This window comes from Hemiscyllium ocellatum, chromosome 38, assembly GCF_020745735.1.
Source record: "Hemiscyllium ocellatum isolate sHemOce1 chromosome 38, sHemOce1.pat.X.cur, whole genome shotgun sequence".
Lineage (NCBI taxonomy): Eukaryota > Metazoa > Chordata > Chondrichthyes > Orectolobiformes > Hemiscylliidae > Hemiscyllium > Hemiscyllium ocellatum.
The window spans coordinates 34,338,865-34,363,073 of NC_083438.1; the positions used below are offsets into that span (position 1 = coordinate 34,338,865).

The 24,209-nt window shown below is 52.4% G+C and overlaps 1 protein-coding gene across 2 annotated transcripts in view; it reads left to right on the plus strand.

Annotated features, from left to right (window-relative positions):
- Positions 1–24,006, plus strand: part of LOC132833983 (C-X-C chemokine receptor type 3-2-like) — a 38,450-nt gene extending 14,444 nt beyond the window's left edge. Inside the window, exon 2 of one of the 2 annotated variants that reach the window (XM_060852692.1) lies at positions 9,122–11,365. In XM_060852692.1, the coding sequence (XP_060708675.1) occupies positions 9,122–10,180 (1,059 nt within the window). In that variant the 3' untranslated portion in view covers positions 10,181–11,365. Of the gene's footprint in view, positions 1–9,121; positions 11,366–22,801 lie in introns of those variants that run through there. The other variant, XM_060852693.1, reaches the window with a different exon arrangement.
- The last annotated feature ends 203 nt before the right edge of the window (positions 24,007–24,209 follow it).

The following is a 24,209-nucleotide window of genomic DNA, read 5'->3' on the forward strand; positions in this document are numbered from 1 at the left end:
AGCCAGCGATAGTATGCTGCTTGTTTCTCCAGTCCATGTTGTCGGTGTGAGAATGTGTATCTGAGAGTGTATATGTGTGTGTGTTTGTGAGAAATTGTGTGTGTGTAGGTGTGTGTGGGTGTGTCGATGTGTGTAGGTGTGTGTGAGTGCGACAGTGTGTGAGTGTGTGTGTGGGTGTGTGTGTGAGTGTGTGTGTGGGTGTGTGTGTGTGTGTGGGGGATGTGTGTGTGAGTGTGTGCACGTGTGTGTGTGTCTGTGTGAGTATGTGTGTGGGGTGTGTGTGTGTGTGAGTGTGCGTGTGAGTGTGTGTGTGGGGTGTGTGGGTGTGTGTGGGTGTGTGAGTGTGTCTGTGTGGGGTGTGTGTGGGTGTGTGTATGTATATGAGTGTGTGTGTGAGAGTGTGTGTGTGGGTGTGTGTGAGTGTGTGTGGGTGTGAGTGTGTGTGGGGTGTGTGGGGGTGTGGGGGTGTGTGGGGGTGTGTGGGGTGTGTGTGTGTGTGAGTGTGTGTGTGTGAGAGTGTGTGTGTGTGAGTGTGTGTGTGTGTGAGTGTGTGTGGGTGTGAGTGTGTGTGGGGTGTGTGGGGGTGTGGCGTGTGTGTGTGTGTGTGTGTGTGTGTGAGTGTGTGTGTGTGTGGAGGTGGGGAACCAGGTGAACATTGACCTGGTGATCTGTCCTTGCAGCCTCTAACCTGCTTTTGAAGCCGCTGTGTGTATATCGGCGAGTCCTGTTCAGTTTCTGCTCAATGGTAACACTGAACCGCCCACACCCTGGCAGTGGGGGATGCTCTGTGTTGAGCTGCTGAGTAAATTGGGCTCATATTTCTTCGGATAAAAAGTGAGGTCTGCAGATGCTGGAGATCAGAGCTGAAAATGTGTTGCTGGTTAAAGCACAGCAGGTCAGGCAGCATCCAAGGAACAGGAAATTCGACGTTTCGGGCCAGAGCCTGATGAAGGGCTGTGGCCCGAAACGTCGAATCTCCTGTTCCTTGGTTGCTGCCTGACCTGCTGTGCTTTAACCAGCAACACATTTTCAGCTCATATTTCTTTGGAGTTTGGAACAAAGAGAGAGGTCTCCATAAGTCTGAGGGACTGGGGGGGCGAGGGAATGATTTACTGGGAGGAGCTGGGAAGTGGGAGAACACATGCTGGAATAGAACTGTTGAACCATAGATGTGATGGAGCACAGAACGAGGCCCTTCGATCCATCTCATCCATGCTGACCCAGGGGATGGACCATTTGGCACTGAAGTGAGGAAAACCCATGACACTACATTTAACTAATCCCTTCTGCCTGCCCTCGGTCCATATCCCTCCTTTCCTTGTGTTTATCTAAAAGCCCCTTAAATGCCCCCAGCGTCCCTGCCTCCACCACTCCAGACAGTGTGTTCCACACTCTTATCCCTCTCTGGGTAAAAAAACCTGCCCCTCACATCTCCTTTGGGCTTTCCCCCTCTCACCTTAAATACCACCCCCCAAGATTTAGACATTCCAGCTCTGGGAGAAAGATTTTGTCTGTCAATCCTATCTGTGCACCTTATAAACTTCTATCAAGCCTCCCCTCAGCTTCCAGAGAAAACACCCAGCGTTTTTCTAGCCTCTCCTTATCACCCCTCCCCTCAAATCCAGGCAGCATCCTGGTCAAACCCCCTCCTGCACCATCCCCCAAAACCCTGCACGTCCTTCCTGTCATGGGGTGACCAGAATTGAACGCAGAACTCTGAGTGCGGCCTAGCCTGAGGCTCAGGAAACCTGACATTCTGACTGTCGGAGATAGTTTTACCGACATGGGCCTGCTCTCCATGCAGCAGTGAAGGCACAGGGTGGTTTAGGAACAGAGTTACAGCAGCTGGCCATTCAACCCTTCAAGCATGCTTGACCATTCATGGCTGATTTGTAGCCTCACTCCATATCCCTGCCTTGAGACCAATCCCTTAACAACATTACTCGTTCAAAATTCCTCGATCTCAGATTTAACTCAACATCCATCACCCTTTGAGGGACTTCCACCCATTGTGTGTGCAAATGCTTCCGAACATCTCTCCCTGAACATCCCAATCCTAATTCTCAGGCAACTCCACTTGGTTCCTCCAAACTGCGGGAAAATCAACTCTGTCGTTTCCTGTTAAGACCTCGATGGGGTCACCTTCTTAACCTTCCAAACTTCAGGGAGATGACGGCCGGGTTTGGATAATCATAATGTAACCCCAGTTCATCGTTCTGGCAAACGTGCACCACCCCTCCCTGTCCAAAGCGTCGTTTATTTGATATGGTCGCACTCAGAACAATCCTGAGAGAATACAGGAAGCAGAAACGTTGTTCCCACTGGTGAAGGAGTTGAGGGGAATTACCACAGAGACAAGGACCCCAGACCCGAGGGAGGCACATGTTTGTTGACTTTGGAGTGAAGCTAACAGCTGCCGATGATGCGGATGAGGTTGCACACAACTTCGTTTCAGCACCATCAGCAAATATCTGACCAACGTTTGACGCAAGGGGTGGTCTGCATGACTCAGTTACTTTGTGCCCACTTCCACTTCTCCCTAAGCTCTGGGAACATTCAACAAGTTACAGAGCCCAGACTGGCTTCATTTAAAACGTTTGGGGGTTGGCATGTTGGAGTTAGATACAGAGTAAAGCTCCTTCTACACTGTCCCCCCATCAAACACTCCCAGGACAGGGACAGCACGGGGTTAGGTACAGAGTAAAGCTCCCTCTACACTGTCCCCCCATCAAACACTCCCAGGACAGGGACAGCACGGGGTTAGATACAGAGTAAAGCTCCCTCTACACTGTCCCCCATCAAACACACCCAGGACAGGGACAGCACGGGGTTAGGTACAGAGTAAAGCTCCCTCTACACTGTCCCCCCATCAAACACTCCCAGGACAGGGACAGCACGGGGTTAGATACAGAGTAAAGCTCTTTCTACACTGTCCCCCATCAAACACTCCCAGGACAGGAACAGCACGGAGTTAGATACAGAGTAAAGCTCCCTCTACACTGTCCCCCCATCAAACACTCCCAGGGACAGGGACAGCACGGGGTTAGATACAGAGTAAAGCTCCCTCTACAGTGTCCCCCCATCAAACACTCCCAGGACAGGGACAGCACAGGGTTAGATACAGAGTAAAGCTCCCTCTACAGTGTCCTCCCATCAAACACTCCCAGGACAGGGACAGCACAGGGTTAGATGCAGAATAAAGCTCCCTCTACACTGTCCCCCATCAAACCCTCCCAGGACAGGGTGAGGTCACTGTCCCACTGCTATGTCTTACTAATATCTCAGAGCAGAGGTCTCTCTCCCTACGGGATGGTCCCCTGATATTTGGTAACTATATGAAAATAAATAGCACTCAAGATAAGGTAGATAAAATAAACAGCCTGCACCACTTCCTCTGGCAGCTCATTTCTTACACACATGAGTGAAAATGTTAGGCCTCTTTTATATCTTTCCCCTCTCACCCTAAACCTATGCCCCTCTAGTTCTGGACTCCCCCACCCAGGGAAAAGACTTTGTCTATTTATCTCTCCATGCCTCTCATAATTTTGTACACCTCTATAAGGTCACCCCTCAGCCTCCGACGCTCCAGGGAAAACAGCCCCAGCCTGTTCAACCTCTCCCTGTAGCTCAGATCCTCCAACCCTGGCAACATCCTTGTAAATCTTTTCTGAACCCTTTCAAGTTTCACTACATCTTTCCGATAGGAAGGAGACCAGAATTGCACGCAATATTCCAACAGTGGCCTAACCAAGTCCATTATCTGCAGTTCTCGGTTTTGTTGATGCACGCTATGTTTTCTGAGGACATAATCTGTTTTCGACAAGTAAATCTTAGCAGGACTTATACACTCAATGGTAAGGACCTAGGGAGTGTTGCTGAACAAAGAGACCTTGGAGTGCAGGTTCATAGCTCCTTGAAAGTGGAGTTGCAGGTAGATAGGATTGTGAAGAAGGCGTTTGGTATGCTTTCCTTTATCGGTCAGAGTATTGAGTACAGGAGTTGGGAGGTCATGTTGCAGCTGTACAGGACATTGGTTAGGCCACTGTTGGAATATTGCGTGCAATCCTGGTCTCCTTCCTATCGGAAAGATGTAGTGAAACTTGAAAGGGTTCAGAAAAGATTTACAAGGATGTTGCCAGGGTTGGAGGATCTGAGCTACAGGGAGGGGCTGAACAGGCTGGGGCTGTTTTCCCTGGAGCGTCGGAGGCTGAGGGGTGACCTTATAGAGGTTTATAAAATCATGAGGGGCATGGATAGGGTAAATAGACAAAGTCTCTTCCCTGGGGTTGGAGAGTCCAGAACTAGAGGGGCTTAGGTTTAGGATGAGAGGGGAAAGATATAAAAGGGACCAAACATTTTCACTCTGATGTTTATAGAATGAGCTGCCAGAGGAAGTGGTGGAGGCTGGTACAATGACAACATTTAAGAGGCATCTGGATAGGTATATGAATAGGAAGGGTTTGGAGGGATATGGGTCGGGTGCTGGCAGGTGGGACTAGATTGGGTTGGGATATCTGGGTCAGCATGGACGGGTTGGACCGAAGGGTCTGTTTCCCTGCTGTACATCTCTCTGACTCGGTGAATCTGCCAGTCCTGTATCCAGATTAGCATGTTTACCCCCCTCCTAACTTGACCAGCACAGATGTGATGGGCCAAAGGGCCTTTCTCTGAGCGGTGGATCTCTATAACTCTACAATCCCCAGCACAATAGCCTTTTCAGTGATTCCCTTCTGAGAGTCGAAGAGCAGAATATCTATGGGGTGTGTCTGAAGCACAACCTAGTCTTCCCATCGTGGAATTCTCTTTAATTCCTCATCTTCACCCAAACCCAACGGGACCTCCCGGGCTCCCTGGTGGGGCTTTGAAACATTGAGGTTTGAGCTTTGAGCTTTGAAGCTTTGAGCTCCTCCTGAAATTCCGGTTACATGGATGTGAAACGCTCAGATGACCTTTTCTTTGGTCAATACCTCAGCGCACGACCTGTGTCCCTGGGGCCCCTCAAATCTCTTTGGTCTGCCACTGTTTTAAAGTCTTCCCCGTTTCCGAATATTCTCGTTCTCTGCCTTTCTCGTCCCATTGTGGTCTTACAGCCCGATGAATGTGTCGCTGGAAAAGCGCAGCAGGTCAGGCAGCATCCGAGGAGCAGGAGAGTCGACATTTCGGGCATAAGCTCTTCATCAGGAATGTTTATGTCCAAAACGTCGACTCTCCTGCTCCTCGGATGCTGCCTGACCTGCTGCGCTTTTCCAGCACCACAATCCCGACTCTAGCTTTTATTAAATAGAGGGATCGAGTTCCGGAACCATAAGGTTATGCTGCAGCTGTACAAAACTCTGGAGTGGCCGCACTTGGAGTACTGTGTACAGTTCTGGTCATCGCATTATAAGAAGGACGTGGAAGCTTTGGAAAGGGTGCAGAGGATGTTGCCTGGTATGGAGGGAAGGTCTTACGAGGAAAGGCTGAGGGACTTGAGGCTGTTCTTGTTAGAGAGAAGAAGGTTGAGAGGTGACTTAATAGAGACATACAAGATAATCAGAGGGTTGGATTGGGTGGACAGGGAGAGCCTTTTTCCAAGTATGGGGACAGTGAGCACAAGGGGGAGCATAGCTTTAAATTGAGGGGTGATAGATATAGGATAGAGGTCAGAGGTAGTTTCTTTACTCAGAGAGTAGTAAGGGTGTGGAATGTTTTGCCTACAACGGTAGTAGATTCGCCAACTTTAAGTCGTCATTGGACAGGCATATGGACGTACATGGAATAGTGTAGGTTAGATGGACTTCAGATTGGTATGACAGGTCAGCGCAACATCGAGGGCCGAAGGGCCTGTGCTGCGCTGCAATGTTCTATGTTCTAATCTCCAGGACTTGCGGTCCTCACTTTCTCCCACTCTGATACTGACCAGGCCAGACACCCTCCCTCAAAATATTTTACAAAGGTAACTCAGAGTCTCAGGTTTTGTTTTTGTAAATTTGGGTGTAATGTGGATTTTCCAGGTGTGATACAGCCCACCAAATCACTCAGCTTTAAGCCAAACAGAATCTATTTAGACCCGATGGTTAAAATGCGAACAGCTGAAAATAGAATTTAGAATAACTATTGGAAAACTGAACCGACCCAATATAGTGACTTAACTAATTACATGCTGACTTTCCCAAACATCTCTTTCTGATCTTCTACACCACCCACACATCTAACTACACCACCCCCACCCCCTCCCCACCCCCATTAACCTCACCGACAACAGAGGAGCCTGTCCTCCTGAGAGTGTGAGGCCAGCCTACTGAAGGCACAACAAACGCCCTCCCGGACGACAGCCTTCGAGGTAGCTGGTGTTGCCCCCCCCTCAGGAATCTTCCGGAAGTGTCTGGAATCCACCCTCACTAAGGCAAGAAGCCGGTGAAATATTGGAGAGAGAGAGAGAGAGAGAGAGAGATCGGTCCCCACGGTGATGGAGTGAGGAACTTGAACAGAAGGTGAGATGAACGCATCATTTCGAAGTTGAGATGACTCCCTACTCCGAAGATCTTTGGCAACACTCTGGAAGGAGGGAGAGCCCCATGGTGAAATCTTCAATCTCTTCGTCTTCCACCGCCCAACAAATCCTGAAGATTTGACCGAATTTTGGCATGCCTAACCATTCCTGATGAAGAGCTTATGCCTGAACTGTCGACTCTCCTGCTCCTCGGATGCTGCCTGACCGGCTGTGCTTTTCCAGCGCCACATGTTTTGACCCACTTTCTCCCACCCAATAAGGCCCTTGCTCCAAGGATCCACTCAGCTGCTGTCCCACCCAGTCCCAGGTGATGATGCAGAAAGCGTGTCTCTCAATCTGCGCCGTGCCACCTCAGTCAGTGAAATAGGAGCAGGAGGAGGGCCCCTTGAGTGCGGCCTGATCTAAAATTGCCTTAGCTACGCTAGTCCGCCACCTCCCTCCAAAACCCTAACCCCAACCACCTTCGCCCCTGAACTTCCCTTTTCCCTTGTGGACGGTTACTGCTCTCGCTGGAGCCCTCAGGAAATGGAGTACCACTGAAGGAGAGAAAAGAAAAACTCCTCTCGACTTCCAATTCTCCGTCTGGAAGTGGCGTCCGAACGCTCCACAGAACCCTTGAAGATGAATCCGTCCTCTCCAGCTTTTCCCATGGCCTCTCCCTGGCCCTTTGAGGCCTAACATTTGGATCCCAAATCCCGCTGCGGTTGAGACTGAGTGAGGATTCCGTTCTCCCTTACCTTCCTGTCTGCCTCCCGTTCCTGAGGAAGGTCGTTAGTTTGACTTAAAAGCTACCCTGGGCTTCATTGACTCTCTATAATCCCTAACAGTGGCCAGGCAGGAAGGAGTTAGAAACGGTGGGACTGAAGTCACTTGTAGGCCACCGGGGGGTGCCGTTGGCTCGATTTCACGGGTCAAAGTCAACAGGGGGTATGTGGGACGGCCTGGGAAGCTTTCACAAGTTCTGGGTCAGTGAACCTGCCCCTCCCACTGCCTCCAGGGCAATCAAATGGTTCCCGGTGCATTCCATTTGGAGCTGAGCTGGCGAGAAGTGAAGCATCCTGGGTAGACTCCGATGCCAGTCCATCTTGACGCCGCCACCAAAATGGCCGCCGTGTCCCGGCTCGTCCTTTCTGGGGTTTCCCTGCCTTCCTGTAGCCACTGGCGCAGTTTCCCGCAGTGGGCGCCCCCACACCAGCCTGAAGTACCATAGGCATATGCCAGTAAACGGGCATTGATGTGCGGATGTCAAGCATGGTGCCAGAAATCTTACCACCGGCAGCGTCTCCCTGCCACACGGCCATGTAACCGGTCTCTGCTTCCCCGCAACTTTGGAGACTGTGGGAGGCCATTCAGCCCCTTGAGTGTGTTCTTGCTATCCATCGAAAACACAGCAAAATCATATCCAGGAGGGTAGTGGTGTCTTTGTCACTTTAGTCGCTCTGGCTTCAAATCCCACAGTGACGGATTGGCAGAGTTTGAACTGGAATTGAATGAAATGACCGTGTGAGAAAAGCAGCCCTTTAAGAAAGGGATTCTGCCGGTCAGGCTCGCACGTGACTCCAGACCCACAGCCGTGGGGTTGACCCTTAACTGCCCTTAGTGGATGGCCCAGCTCAAATCTGAAGCCTTTGTTCCCCGCCCCCAACAGAGGGAAGCACTGACCCTCCCTTGAATGTCTTGCGCTCTTTGACCATCACAAACCCTAGCGATGAGACCCCTAGACTTTAGGCCTGAAAGAATCTGAGGTGATCTTATTCAACTCGCCTTCAGATGGTAGCATGGTGGCTCAGAGGTCAGCACTGCTGCCTCACAGCGCTAGGGACTCAGGTTCGATTCCAGCCTCAGGCGACTGTGTGGAGTTTGCACATTCTCCCCGTGTCTGCATGGGTTTCCTCTGGGTGCTCCGGTTTCCTCCCACAATCCAAAGTTGTATAGGTCAGGGTGTGTTGGCCATGCTAAATTGTCCCATAGTGTCCAGGGATGTGCAGGTTGGGGTGGATTGGCCATGCTAAATTGTCCCATAGTGGCCAGGGATGTGCAGGTTAGGGTGGATTGGCCATGCTAAATTGCCCCATAGTGCCCAGGGATGTGCAGGTTAGGGTGGATTGGCCATGCTAAATTGTCCCATAGTGGCCAGGGATGTGCAGGTTAGGGTGGATTGGCCATGCTAAATTGTCCCATAGTGCCCAGGGATGTGCAGGTCAGGGTGGATTGGCCATGCTAAATTGTCCCATAGTGCCCAGGGATGTGCAGGTCAGGGTGGATTGGCCATGCTAAATTGCCCCATAGTGCCCAGGGATGTGCAGGTTAGGGTGGATTGGCCATGCTAAATTGTCCCATAGTGCCCAGGGGTGTGTAAGTCCGGTGCATTAGTCAGGGGTAAATATGAGGTAGGGGAATGAGTCTGGGTGGGTTAGTCTTTGGAGGGTCAGTGTGAATTTGTTGGGCCGAAAGGCCTGTTTCAACACTGTCAGGATCCTGTGATTCACATAAGGGGGAGTGGAAGGGCAAACTCCCCCTGAATTAAATTACCAAAGACTCCCTTCAGGAGGCGCTTCGAGAGTGCAATGGAGAGTGATGTCCCAAAGTCACGAAATAACACTTTTTTTTTCTGTTTCTTTTTTAAAGGAATACTACTATGATGACTTTGATCTCTCTGACCTTGTGGTTAGTCAACCGTGCAGGCCCATTGTAGTTGAAAACTTTGTGCGAGTCTTTGTCCCCATCCTGTATTCCCTCGTCCTCCTCTTGGGTGTTCTGGGCAACATGATGGTAATTCTCATCATCGGCCGCCTCAGGTCTGCGAGGAGGACTCTCACAGACACCTTCATCCTCCACTTGGCAGGAGCCGATCTCCTCCTGGTCCTCACCCTCCCGTTCTGGGCAGTCGAGGCGGTCATGGGTTGGACGTTTGGCACCACCATGTGCAAGCTGATCGGCGCCATCTTCGCCCTGAACCTGTACAGCAGCATCCTCTTCCTGGTCTGCATCAGCTTTGACCGGTACCTGGCCATCGTCCACGCCATCCACATGTACCGCAAACGCAAGCCCGTCTACGTCCACCTGGCCTGCATCGTGGTCTGGTCTTTCTGCCTCCTGCTGGCCACCGTTGACCTCATCTTCCGCGACGTGTACACCTCTAGCTACCTCAACACCAGCGTCTGCACCTACATGTTCCACCCAGACAGCGCCGCAGCCTGGAAACTCACCATCGTCGCCACCCATCACGTCATTGGCTTCTTTGTGCCAATGGCCGCCATGTTGTACTGCTACTGCCTGATCTTCAAGACCCTGTGCCGTGCTCACATGCTGGAGAGGCAGAAGACCCTCAAGGTGGTGGTCGCCCTGGTAGTGGTCTTCGTCGTCTGCTGGTTGCCCTACAACGCCGTGCTCTTCGTCGACACCCTCCAGTCCCTGGGCGCCATCCGGCCCGACTGCTCTGGCCTCAACGTCCTGGACATCAGCCGCACGGTCACCCAGAGCCTGGGCCTGGTCCACTGCTGCCTGAACCCCCTCCTCTACGCCTTCATCGGGGTCAAGTTCCGCCGAGAGGTGCTCAGCCTCCTGGCCCATGTCGGTTGCCCGACTGGGAGGTTGGCATCGGGGAGGCACTCCGGGAAACTCAAGCGCACCATCTCCGCCATCTCGGACTCCGAGACCTCCACCTCGCACTCCGTGATATGGTAGCACAGCGCGTTCTCTCCCCCCCCCCCCCCTGACTCCTTCGCGCCCCCTTCCCCCAACACCCCAACGCCCCCAAACCTTCCCACCTCACGGAGTCCACAACCTCATCCCACCAATCCATCGCCAACAAAATCTCTCCACCCAACTGAGCAGACACACCATTGAGCAGACCACCGTGTGAATTTGGAGAGGAGGGAGGGGGGGGGCCGAGGGGCAGGGAGGTGGTGGGGGGGGTGGTGAGACAATTTGTTTCATCAGAATGTGCCCCGTCTCTGTCCCCCCCTCTCCAACCCCCCCCCACACACACTCCTGGTGCCAACATGATGTCCAAGAGTGACTCCAAGAGCAGTTTGTCAGGTTGCCCGCTGTGCTGGCAAGTTTGTTCTCAGACTATCCCGTCTACACACTCAGTTACCTCGTCAGTCAGAAGGATAAGACTACCAGCTGTACCCACAACCCTGAGCGACAAAACATCCTCTCAAAAATGGCTAGAACGTTCAAACTCTTCCCGGGATCTCTGAGGTCGACACTTCCGCTAACGGGAATGCGACTCCCCCCCTCTCTCCCCTCATCACCTCCTTAGGATGTCTTTTACAAAAAGTTTCCCTCCACGTCCCAGAGGATCTTGGGCCTGTTCTCTCATGAGAGAAGAAGAGAGGGGGATAAGGAGATGACAGGGGCCGAGGATGAAGGGAGAGGAGGGGAAGCAGAGTCGTTTATGGTTGGTGAGAGAATAGATCCTGTGCCCCTGTGCAGCTAAGTTGAAATCACTCTCTCTCTCACACACACACACACACGAGCAATTTACAATGAGTGAATACTGGAATCTGTTAGCGCAGGAGTGCACAGTTATCATGAACTTTGTGATGTTACTCAAAGGACATATGTAACTGCCTTGTGAAGGATGCCACAAATCATCTGTGAACCAGAGAAAATTTAGCAACCCCCCCTCAAAGCCATTTGGCAGTAACTCCTCTCACATTCCAGCAGACCCCCCCTCCCCACGGAATCCCCACTCCCTAGCCGTGCCCCCCTGCAACCACACCTCCCCCCATCCCCGGTGGGCTGGCTCACATGGACTGCCACCCATTCACGGTTAGTGGCAACGGTGGTATTCAACTGTGGGCATCCTCACAGCAGGGTGGATACCAGTCCCTGGAGGGGGGGTGGGCGCGAGGGGGAGTTGGAGGAGGGGGTGCTTTTCCAAAATGAGCCAGTTCTGGATGTTGGTGTCTCTTGCGGAACAGGGAGGGTCGTTTTCAGATGTTTCGTCACCATACTGGGTAAGATCATTAGTGAGCCTCTGAATGAAGCCAAGCAAGGCAAGATGGTGGGGGGGAGGAGAGGGGCTGAATGGCCTCCTCATGGATTGGATGTTCAGACACTTTGGCAGCTTTTGTAAGACTTTAACCTCTGAGCCAGACAGCAGTATCCCTGTACGGATCCCCCTGTCTAACCTGTTAGTGGGCGGCACGGTGGCACAGTGGTTAGCACTGCTGCCTCACAGCGCCAGAGACCCGGGTTCAATTCCCGCCTCAGGCGACTGACTGTGTGAGAGTTTGCACGTTCTCCCCGTGTCTGCGTGGGTTTCCTCCGGGTGCTCCGGTTTCCTCCCACAATCCAAAGATGTGCGGGTCAGGTGAATTGGCCATGCTAAATTGCCTGTAGTGTTAGGTAAGGGGTAAATGTAGGGGTATGGGTGGGTTGCGCTTCGGCGGGTCGGTGTAGACTTGTTGGGCCGAAAGGCCTGTTTCCACACTGTAAGTAATCTAATCTAATCTATAAACCTGTAAGCATTAATGATACACAACGTTTCTAAGTGACTATTGCAAACTATTCTCAAGTGAGTTCTATTCCTAGTTCCACTGCGGTTGGTGTGCATAAGTGTTCCGATGTCTGGCATTCCTAAACAGGCAGCGAGACCAGACTGTACACAGAATGCCACTGCGTGTATATAGTGTCTTTACTTTCTGTGGCCTCTTCATTTGTAATCACACAGCAATAAAGCAATCCTTGGAATGTCACTGTTGTTGTGGCCTCACTATCAGTACAGGAGAGGGCGCGCTGCAATGAGGGACGTACTGTGCACAGCGATTGGGAGACATTGTAGAGGGACCTACAATGCCGCAGGAAATAGGATCAGGGGTAGGCCATTCAGTCCATCGGGCCTGCTCTCCCCTTCCACAGGATTGTGGCTGATTTGATGACCCCTTTCCTGTGATTCCCCGACTGATCGGGAATCTCTCATGGCCTTCAATATACACAGGGACCCTGCCCACAACCACACAGCTCTCTCTGGGTAGGAATTCCAAAGATCCACCACCCTCTCCCTCCCCATCTCTGTCTGAAATTCGTGCCCCTTTATTCTGAGACGGTGTCCTCTGGGTCCCAGCCTCTCCCACTGGGAGGGGGGGAATACTGCTCAGCATTGACCCTGTCCAGCCCTTCACAATCACCTTTACTCTGTATCTAACCCCGTGCTGTCCCTGTCCCTGGGAGTGTTTGATGGGGGACAGTGTAGAGGGAGCTTTACTCTGTATCTAACCCCGTGCTGTCCCTGTCTTGGGAGTGTTTCATGGGGGACTGTGTAGAGGGAGCTTTACACTGTGTCTAACCCTGTGCTGTCCCTGTCCTGGGAGTGTTTGATGGGGGACAGTGTAAAGGGAACTTTACTCTGTGTCTAACCGTGTGCTGTCCCTGTCCCTGAGAGTGTTTGATGGGGGACAGTGTAAAGGGAACTTTACTCTGTGTCTAACCGTGTGCTGTCCCTGTCCCTGGGAGTGTTTGATGGGGGACAGTGTAGAGGGAGATTTACTCTGTAACTAAATCCGTGCTGTCCCCATCCTGGGAGTGTTTGATGGGGACAGTGTAGAGGGAGCTTTGCTCTGTATCTAACCCTGTGCGGTCTCTGACATGGAGTGTTTGATTGGGATAGTGTAGATGGAGCTTTACTCTGTATCTAGCCCCGTGCTGTGCGCATCCTGGGAGTGTTTGATGGGGGGACAGTGTAGAGAGAGCTTATCTCTGTATCTAACCCTCTGCTGTCCCTGTCCTGGGAGTGTTTGATGGGGGACAGTGTAGAGGGAGCTTTACTCTGTATCTAGCCCCGTGCTATGCGCATCCTGGGAGTGTTTGATGGGGGACAGTATAGAGGGAGCTTTACTCTGTACCTAAACCCGCGCTGTCCTCGGCCTGGGAGTGTTTGATGGTGGACAGGGTAGAGGGAGCTTTACTCTATATCTTACTGTGTGCTGTCCCAGTCCTGGGAGTGTTTGATGTGGGACAGTATAGAGGGAGCTTTACTCTGTGTCTAACCCCGTGCTCTCCCTGTCCTGGGAATGTTTGATGGGGGACAGTGTGGAGGGAGCTTTACTCTGTATCTAAACCCGTGCTATCCACGTCCTGGGAGGGTTTGGTGGGGGGGTCAGTGTAGAGCGAGATTTACTCTGTATCTAACCCTGTGCTGTCCCTGTCCCTGGGAGTGTTTGATGGGGGACAGTGTAGAGGGAGCTTTACTCTGTATCTAACCCCATGCTGTCCCTGTCCCTGAGAGTGTTTGATGGGGGACAGTGTAGAGGGAGCTTTACTCTGTATCTAACCCCATGCTGTCCCTGTCCCTGAGAGTGTTTGATGGGGGACAGTGTAGAGGGAGATTTACTCTGTATCTAACCCCGTGCTGTCCCTGTCGTGGGAGTGTTTGATGCGGGACACTGTAGAGAGAGCTTTACTCTGGATCTAACCCTGTGCTGTCCATGTCCTGGGAGTGTTTGATGGTGGTCAGGGTAGAGGGAGCTTTACTCTGTATCTTACTGTGTGCTGTCCCTGTCCTGGGAGTGTTTGATGGGGGACCGTGTAGAGGGAGCTTTACTCTGTGTCTAACCCTGTGCTGACCCTGTCCTGGGAGTGTTTGATGGGAGACAGTGTAGAGGGAGCTTTACTCTGTGTCTAACCCCTTGCTGTCCCTGTTTTGGGAGTGTTTCATGCTGACCGTGTAGAGGGAGCTTTACTCTGTGTCTAACCCCGTGCTGTCCCTGTCCTGGGAGTGTTTGATGGGAGACAGTGTAGAGGGAGCTTTACTCTGTGTCTAACCCCGTGCTGTCCCTGTCCTGGGAATGTTTGATGGGGGACAGTGTAGAGGGAGCTTTACTCTGTATCTAACCCTGTGCTGTCCCTGTCCTGGGAGTGTTTGATGGGGGACAGTGTAGAGGGAGCTTTATTCTGTGTCTAACCCCGTGCTGTCCCTGTCCTGGGAGTGTTTCATGGGGGACCGTGTAGAGGAAGCTTTACTCTGTGTCTAACCCTGTGCTGTCCCTGTCCTGGGAGTGTTTGATGGGGGACAGTGTAGAGGGAGCTTTATTCTGTGTCTAACCCCGTGCTGTCCCTGTCCTGGGAGTGTTTCATGGGGGACCGTGTAGAGGAAGCTTTACTCTGTGTCTAACCCCGTGCTGACCCAGTCCTGGGAATGTTTGATGGGGGACAGTGTAGAGGGAGCTTTACTCTGTATCTAAACCCGTGCTGTCCCTGTCCTGGGAGTGTTTGGTGGGGGACAGTTTAGAGGGAGCTTTATTCTGTATCTAACCACGTGCTGTCCCTGTCCTGGGAGTGTTTGATGCGGGACACTGTAGAGAGAGCTTTACTCTGTATCTAACGCCATGCTGTCCCTGTCCCTGGGAGTGTTTGATGGGGGACAGTGTAGAGGGAGCTTTACTCTGTATCTAACCCCGTGCTGTCCCTGTCCTGGGAGTGTTTGATGGTGGACAGGGTAGAGGGAGCTTTACTTTGTATCTAACCCTGTGCTGAACCTGTCCTTGGAGTATTTGATGGGGGACAGTGTAGAGGGAGATTTACTCTGAATCTAACCCCGTGCTGTCCCTGTCCTGGGAGTGTTAGATGGTGGACAGTGTAGAGGAAGCTTTACTCTGTATCTAACCACATGCTCTCCGCTTCCTGAGAGGATTGGATGGGGGACAGTGTAAAAGGAGCTTTACTCAGTATCTAACCCTGTGCTGTCCCTGTCCTGGGAGTGTTTGATGGCGGACAGTGTAGAGGGAGCTTTACTCTGTATCTAACCCCATGCTGTCACTGTCCTGGGAGGGTTTCATGGGGGACAGTGTAGAGAGAGCTTTACTCTGTATCTAACCCCGTGCTGTCCCTGTCCTGGGAGTGTTTGATGGGAGACAGTGTAGAGGGAGCTTTACTCTGTGTCTAACCCCATGCTGTCCCTGTCCTGGGAATGTTTGATGGGGGACAGTGTAGAGGGAGCTTTACTCTGTATCTAAACCTGTGCTATCCACGTCCTGGGAGGGTTTGGTGGGGGGTCAGTGTAGAGGGAGCTTTACTCTGTATCTAACCCTGTGCTGTCCCTGTCCTGGGAGTGTTTGATGGCGGACAGTGTAGAGAGAGCTTTACTCTGTATCTAACCCCATGCTGTCACTGTCCTGGGAGGGTTTCATGGGGGACAGTGTAGAGAGAGCTTTACTCTGTATCTAACCCCGTGCTGTCCCTGTCCTGGGAGGGTTTCATGGGGGACAGTGTAGAGAGAGCTTTACTCTGTATCTTACTGTGTGCTGTCCCAGTCCTGGGAGTGTTTGATGGGGGACAGTGTAGAGGGAGCTTTACTCTGTATCTAACCCCGTGCTGTCCCTGTCCTGGGAGTGTTTGATGGTGGTCAGGGTAGAGGAAGCTTTACTCTGTATCTTACTGTGTGCTGTCCTAGTCCTGGGAGTGTTTGATGGTGGTCAGGGTAGAGGGAGCTTTACTCTGTATCTTACTGTGTGCTGTCCCAGTCCTGGGAGTGTTTGATGGTGGACAGTGTAGAGAGAGCTTTACTCTGTATCTAACCCCGTGCTGTCCCTGTCCTGGGAATGTTTGATGGGAGACAGTGTAGAGGGAGCTTTACTCTGTGTCTAACCCCATGCTGTCCCTGTCCTGGGAATGTTTGATGGGGGACAGTGTAGAGGGAGCTTTACTCTGTATCTAAACCTGTGCTATCCACGTCCTGGGAGTGTTTGGTGGGGGGTCAGTGTAGAGGGAGCTTTACTCTGTATCTAACCCTGTGCTGTCCCAGTCCTGGGAGTGTTTGATGGTGGACAGTGTAGAGGGAGCTTTACTCTGTATCTAACCCCGTGCTGTCCCTGTCCTGGGAATGTTTGATGGGGGACAGTGTAGAGGGAGCTTTACTTCGTATCTAACCCCGTGCTGAACCAGTCCCTGAAGTATTTGATGGGGGACAGTGTAGAGGGAGCTTTACTCTGTCTCTAACCCCATGCTGTCCCTGTCCTGGGAGTGTTTGATCGGGAGACAGTGTAGAGGGAGCTTTACTCTGTATCTAACCCTGTGCTGTCCCTTTCCTGGGAGTGTTTGATGGGGGACAGTGTAGAGAGAGCTTTACTCTGTATCTAACCCCGTGCTGTCCCTGTCCTGGGAGTGTTTGATGGGGGACAGTGTAGAGGGAGCTTTACTCTGTATCTAACCCCGTGCTGTCCCTGTCCTGGGAGTGTTTGATGGGGGACCGTGTAGAGGAAGCTTTACTCTGTGTCTAACCCCGTGCTGACCCAGTCCTGGGAGGGTTTGATGGGGGACAGTGTAGAAGGAGCTTTACTCTGTATCTAACCCCGTCCTGTCCCTGTCCGGGGAGTGTTTGATGGGGGACAGTGTAGAGGGAGCTTTACTCTGTATCTAACCCCGTGCTGTCCTTGACCTGGGAGTGTTTGATTGGGATAGTGTAGAAGGAGCTTTACTCTGTATCTAACCCTGTGTTGTCCCTGTCCTGGGAGTGTTTGATGGGGGACAGTGTAGAGAGAGCTTTACTCTGAATCTAACCCCATGCTGTCCCTGTCCTGGGAGTGTTTGATGGGGGACAGTGTAGAGCGAGCTTTACTCTGTATCTAACCCCATCCTGTCCCTGTCCTGGGAGTGTTTGATGGGGGACAGTGTAGAGGGAGCTTTACACTGTATCTAACCCTGTGCTGTCCCTGTCCTGAGAGTGTTTGATGAGGATAGTGTAGAGAGAGCTTTACTCTGTATCTGACCCCGTGCTGTCCCTATCCAGAGAGTGTTTGATGGGGATAGTGTAGAGGAAGCTTTACTCTGTATCTGACCCTGTGCTGTCCCTGTCCTGGGAGTGTTTGATGGGTATAGTGTAGAGGGAGCTTTACTCTTTATCTGACCCTGTGCTGTCCCTGTCCTGGGAGTGTTTGATGTGGGGACAGTGTAGAGGGAGTTTTACTCTGTATCTGACGCTGTGCTGTCCCAGTCCTGGGAGGGTTTGATGGAGGGCAGTGTAGAGGGAGCTTTTCTCTGTATCTTACCCCAGTCTGTCCCTGTCCTGGGAATGTTTGATGGGGGACAGTGTAGAGGGAGCTTTACTCTGTATCTAAACCTGTGCTATCCACGTCCTGGGAGGGTTTGGTGGGGGGTCAGTGTAGAGGGAGCTTTACTCTGTATCTAACCCTGTGCTGTCCCTGTCCTGGGAGTGTTTGATGGCGGACAGTGTAGAGAGAGCTTTACTCTGTATCTAACCCCATGCTGTCACTGTCCTGGGAGGGTTTCATGGGGGACAGTGTAGAGAGAGCTTTACTCTGTATCTAACCCCGTGCTGTCCCTGTCCTGGGAGGGTTTCATGGGGGACAGTGTAGAGAGAGCTTTACTCTGTATCTTACTGTGTGCTGTCCCAGTCCTGGGAGTGTTTGATGGGGGACAGTGTAGAGGGAGCTTTACTCTGTATCTAACCCCGTGCTGTCCCTGTCCTGGGAGTGTTTGATGGTGGTCAGGGTAGAGGAAGCTTTACTCTGTATCTTACTGTGTGCTGTCCTAGTCCTGGGAGTGTTTGATGGTGGTCAGGGTAGAGGGAGCTTTACTCTGTATCTTACTGTGTGCTGTCCCAGTCCTGGGAGTGTTTGATGGTGGACAGTGTAGAGAGAGCTTTACTCTGTATCTAACCCCGTGCTGTCCCTGTCCTGGGAATGTTTGATGGGAGACAGTGTAGAGGGAGCTTTACTCTGTGTCTAACCCCATGCTGTCCCTGTCCTGGGAATGTTTGATGGGGGACAGTGTAGAGGGAGCTTTACTCTGTATCTAAACCTGTGCTATCCACGTCCTGGGAGTGTTTGGTGGGGGGTCAGTGTAGAGGGAGCTTTACTCTGTATCTAACCCTGTGCTGTCCCAGTCCTGGGAGTGTTTGATGGTGGACAGTGTAGAGAGAGCTTTACTCTGTATCTAACCCCGTGCTGTCCCTGTCCTGGGAATGTTTGATGGGGGACAGTGTAGAGGGAGCTTTACTTCGTATCTAACCCCGTGCTGAACCAGTCCCTGAAGTATTTGATGGGGGACAGTGTAGAGGGAGCTTTACTCTGTCTCTAACCCCATGCTGTCCCTGTCCTGGGAGTGTTTGATCGGGAGACAGTGTAGAGGGAGCTTTACTCTGTATCTAACCCTGTGCTGTCCCTTTCCTGGGAGTGTTTGATGGGGGACAGTGTAGAGAGAGCTTTACTCTGTATCTAACCCCGTGCTGTCCCTGTCCTGGGAGTGTTTGATGGGGGACAGTGTAGAGGGAGCTTTACTCTGTATCTAACCCCGTGCTGTCCCTGTCCTGGGAGTGTTTGATGGGGGACCGTGTAGAGGAAGCTTTACTCTGTGTCTAACCCCGTGCTGACCCAGTCCTGGGAGGGTTTGATGGGGGACAGTGTAGAAGGAGCTTTACTCTGTATCTAACCCCGTCCTGTCCCTGTCCGGGGAGTGTTTGATGGGGGACAGTGTAGAGGGAGCTTTACTCTGTATCTAACCCCGTGCTGTCCTTGACCTGGGAGTGTTTGATTGGGATAGTGTAGAGGGAGCTTTACTCTGTATCTAACCCTGTGTTGTCCCTGTCCTGGGAGTGTTTGATGGGGGACAGTGTAGAGAGAGCTTTACTCTGAATCTAACCCCATGCTGTCCCTGTCCTGGGAGTGTTTGATGGGGGACAGTGTAGAGCGAGCTTTACTCTGTATCTAACCCCATCCTGTCCCTGTCCTGGGAGTGTTTGATGGGGGACAGTGTAGAGGGAGCTTTACACTGTATCTAACCCTGTGCTGTCCCTGTCCTGAGAGTGTTTGATGAGGATAGTGTAGAGAGAGCTTTACTCTGTATCTGACCCCGTGCTGTCCCTATCCAGAGAGTGTTTGATGGGGATAGTGTAGAGGAAGCTTTACTCTGTATCTGACCCTGTGCTGTCCCTGTCCTGGGAGTGTTTGATGGGTATAGTGTAGAGGGAGCTTTACTCTTTATCTGACCCTGTGCTGTCCCTGTCCTGGGAGTGTTTGATGTGGGGACAGTGTAGAGGGAGTTTTACTCTGTATCTGACGCTGTGCTGTCCCAGTCCTGGGAGGGTTTGATGGAGGGCAGTGTAGAGGGAGCTTTTCTCTGTATCTTACCCCAGTCTGTCCCTGTCCTGGGAATGTTTGATGGGGGACAGTGTAGAGGGAGCTTTACTCTGTATCTAAACCTGTGCTATCCACGTCCTGGGAGGGTTTGGTGGGGGGTCAGTGTAGAGGGAGCTTTACTCTGTATCTAACCCTGTGCTGTCCCTGTCCTGGGAGTGTTTGATGGCGGACAGTGTAGAGAGAGCTTTACTCTGTATCTAACCCCATGCTGTCACTGTCCTGGGAGGGTTTCATGGGGGACAGTGTAGAGAGAGCTTTACTCTGTATCTAACCCCGTGCTGTCCCTGTCCTGGGAGGGTTTCATGGGGGACAGTGTAGAGAGAGCTTTACTCTGTATCTTACTGTGTGCTGTCCCAGTCCTGGGAGTGTTTGATGGGGGACAGTGTAGAGGGAGCTTTACTCTGTATCTAACCCCGTGCTGTCCCTGTCCTGGGAGTGTTTGATGGTGGTCAGGGTAGAGGAAGCTTTACTCTGTATCTTACTGTGTGCTGTCCTAGTCCTGGGAGTGTTTGATGGTGGTCAGGGTAGAGGGAGCTTTACTCTGTATCTTACTGTGTGCTGTCCCAGTCCTGGGAGTGTTTGATGGTGGACAGTGTAGAGAGAGCTTTACTCTGTATCTAACCCCGTGCTGTCCCTGTCCTGGGAATGTTTGATGGGAGACAGTGTAGAGGGAGCTTTACTCTGTGTCTAACCCCATGCTGTCCCTGTCCTGGGAATGTTTGATGGGGGACAGTGTAGAGGGAGCTTTACTCTGTATCTAAACCTGTGCTATCCACGTCCTGGGAGTGTTTGGTGGGGGGTCAGTGTAGAGGGAGCTTTACTCTGTATCTAACCCTGTGCTGTCCCAGTCCTGGGAGTGTTTGATGGTGGACAGTGTAGAGAGAGCTCTACTCTGTATCTAACCCCGTGCTGTCCCTGTCCTGGGAATGTTTGATGGGGGACAGTGTAGAGGGAGCTTTACTTCGTATCTAACCCCGTGCTGAACCAGTCCCTGAAGTATTTGATGGGGGACAGTGTAGAGGGAGCTTTACTCTGTCTCTAACCCCATGCTGTCCCTGTCCTGGGAGTGTTTGATCGGGAGACAGTGTAGAGGGAGCTTTACTCTGTATCTAACCCTGTGCTGTCCCTTTCCTGGGAGTGTTTGATGGGGGACAGTGTAGAGAGAGCTTTACTCTGTATCTAACCCCGTGCTGTCCCTGTCCTGGGAGTGTTTGATGGGGGACAGTGTAGAGGGAGCTTTACTCTGTATCTAACCCCGTGCTGTCCCTGTCCTGGGAGTGTTTGATGGGGGACCGTGTAGAGGAAGCTTTACTCTGTGTCTAACCCCGTGCTGACCCAGTCCTGGGAGGGTTTGATGGGGGACAGTGTAGAAGGAGCTTTACTCTGTATCTAACCCCGTCCTGTCCCTGTCCGGGGAGTGTTTGATGGGGGACAGTGTAGAGGGAGCTTTACTCTGTATCTAACCCCGTGCTGTCCTTGACCTGGGAGTGTTTGATTGGGATAGTGTAGAAGGAGCTTTACTCTGTATCTAACCCTGTGTTGTCCCTGTCCTGGGAGTGTTTGATGGGGGACAGTGTAGAGAGAGCTTTACTCTGAATCTAACCCCATGCTGTCCCTGTCCTGGGAGTGTTTGATGGGGGACAGTGTAGAGCGAGCTTTACTCTGTATCTAACCCCATCCTGTCCCTGTCCTGGGAGTGTTTGATGGGGGACAGTGTAGAGGGAGCTTTACACTGTATCTAACCCTGTGCTGTCCCTGTCCTGAGAGTGTTTGATGAGGATAGTGTAGAGAGAGCTTTACTCTGTATCTGACCCCGTGCTGTCCCTATCCAGAGAGTGTTTGATGGGGATAGTGTAGAGGAAGCTTTACTCTGTATCTGACCCTGTGCTGTCCCTGTCCTGGGAGTGTTTGATGGGTATAGTGTAGAGGGAGCTTTACTCTTTATCTGACCCTGTGCTGTCCCTGTCCTGGGAGTGTTTGATGTGGGGACAGTGTAGAGGGAGTTTTACTCTGTATCTGACGCTGTGCTGTCCCAGTCCTGGGAGGGTTTGATGGAGGGCAGTGTAGAGGGAGCTTTTCTCTGTATCTTACCCCAGTCTGTCCCTGTCCTGGGAGTGTTTGATGGGGGACAGTGTAGGGGGAGCTTTACTCTGTAGCTAACCCCGTGCTGTTCCTGTCCTGGGAGTGTTTGATGCGGGACAGTGTAGAGAGAGCTTTACTCTGTATCTAACCCCGTGCTGTCCCTGTCCTGGGAGTGTTTGATGGGGGACAGTGTAGGGGGAGCTTTACTCTGTATCTAACCCCGTGCTGTCCCTGACCTAGGAGTGTTTGATGGGGGACAGTGTAGGGGGAGCTTTACTCTGTATCTAACCCCGTGCTGTCCCTGACCTAGGAGTGTTTGATGGGGGACAGTGTAGGGGGAGCTTTACTCTGTATCTAACCCCGTGCTGTCCCTGACCTAGGAGTGTTTGATGGGGGACAGTGCAGAGGAATTTAAAGATCATACAGCATCAGTTACTGTCCAACAGGTTTATTTGGAAGCAGTAGCTTTCGGAGCGCTGCCCCTCTGTCAGGGAGCTCCTGGGGCAGGATCATGGGACACCGAATTTATAGCCAAAGATCATAGTGTTGTACAACTGATGTGATGTATTGAACAAACCTAGATCACTGTTTAGTCTTTAATCACTGAGAATGGTGATGCAGCACTCTGTTCATTAATATGGAAATCCCCGAACTTCTAATCCAGTCACATGTCCGAGATAATTTAAAGTTTAATTGAGAAAAAACAGTGAGATCTCAGCTGAGACAATGCATTAAAGTTGGAGAGAGTGAGAACTGCAGAACCGAGTCGAGGGAGTGATGCTGGAAAAGCACAGCAGCTCAGGCAGCCTCCGAGGAGCAGGAGGGTGGAGCTTTCGGGCATAAGCCCTTCATCAGGAATGCCTTAAAGGTGTGAGGTTAGAGTCTGTCTGTAGGCCAGCCTCGAGTCAGACTGGTTCTATTTCCGAAGAAGGAATTGGTACAAGGTCCACATGGACCGACTGCCTCCAGACTTCGAACAAATGTCTCCGGAGCGGACTCTGGTTTGAGTCCAGCTGTCTGTGGGAGAGTGGACGATAAAACCTGGTTAAAACTGGAGCCTGACGGGGCTGGGCTGGTCGAACCGGTAAATGCACCATAACGAGCCTTTTCCGTTTTCTAAAAGGTCGATTACGAATATCTGGAAAGTGACTTCATGTTTGCACAGCCTTGCAAGCCCATTACCATCGGCAACTTCAACAGCCTCTTCATCCCCATCATCTACTCGCTGGTCTTTGTGCTGGGAGTCGGCGGCAACGGACTCCTCATCTTCGTCATCGCTCGCTACCGGCACTCCAGGACGCACACCGACACCTTCATCCTGCATCTGGCGGTCGCCGATCTCATCCTGGTGGTCACCCTGCCCTTCTGGATGGCGGAGGCGGTGGGCGGCTGGTTGTTTGGGGCTGCCATGTGTAAGATAACGGGCGGGATCTTCGCCCTGAACCTGTACAGCAGCATCCTCTTCCTGGTTTGCATCAGCTTTGACCGGTACCTGGCCATCGTCCACGCCATCCAAATGTACCGTAAACGCAAGCCCGTCTACGTCCACCTGACCTGCATCGTGGTCTGGTCTTTCTGCCTCCTGCTGGCCATCGTTGACCTCATCTTCCGCGACGTGTACCAGCCCAGCTATTCGCCCCTGAAAGCCTGCACCTACTCCTTTGGGGTGGAGAGCGCCGAGGGCTGGAAGATGGCACTACGCCTGGTTCACCATTGTCTGGGCTTCTTCCTGCCCGCCTCTGCCATGCTGTACTGCTACTGCCTGATCTTCAGGAGCTTGTGGGGCAGCACGGTCTTCGAGAGGCAGAAGACCCTCAAGGTGGTGGTCGCCCTGGTAGTGGTCTTCGTCGTCTGCTGGTTGCCCTACAACGCCGTGCTCTTCGTCGACACCCTCCAGTCCCTGGGCGCCGTCCGGCCCGACTGCTCTGGCCTCAACGTCCTGGACATCAGCCGCACGGTCACCCAGAGCCTGGGCCTGGTCCACTCCTGCCTGAACCCCCTCCTCTACGCCTTCATCGGGGTCAAGTTCCGCAGAGAGGTGCTCAGCCTCCTGTCGGACGCTGGATACCAGAGGGGTTCACACAGGGTCAGCCGTCAGATCAGCAAGGAGGGCCAGAGCTCGTCCGTGTTCTAACCCCCCGACACTCCCTCCCTATCTCTGTAACCCCCTCCAGCCCCGACACCCCCTCCCTATCTCTGTAACCCCCTCCAGCCCCTACACTCCCTCCCTATCTCTGTAACCCCCTCCAGCCCCTACACCCCTCCCTATCTCTGTAACCCCCTCCAGCCCCTACACCCCCTCCCTATCTCTGTAACCCCCTCCAGCCCCTACACCCCCTCCCTATCTCTGTAACCCCCTCCAGCCCTGACACCCCCTCCCTATCTCTGTAACCCCCTCCAGCCCCTACACCCCCTCCCTATCTCTGTAACCCCCTCCAGCCCCGACACCCCTCCCTATCTCTGTAACCCCCCTCCAGCCCCTACACCCCCTCCCTATCTCTGTAACCCCCCTCCAGCCCCTACACCCCCTC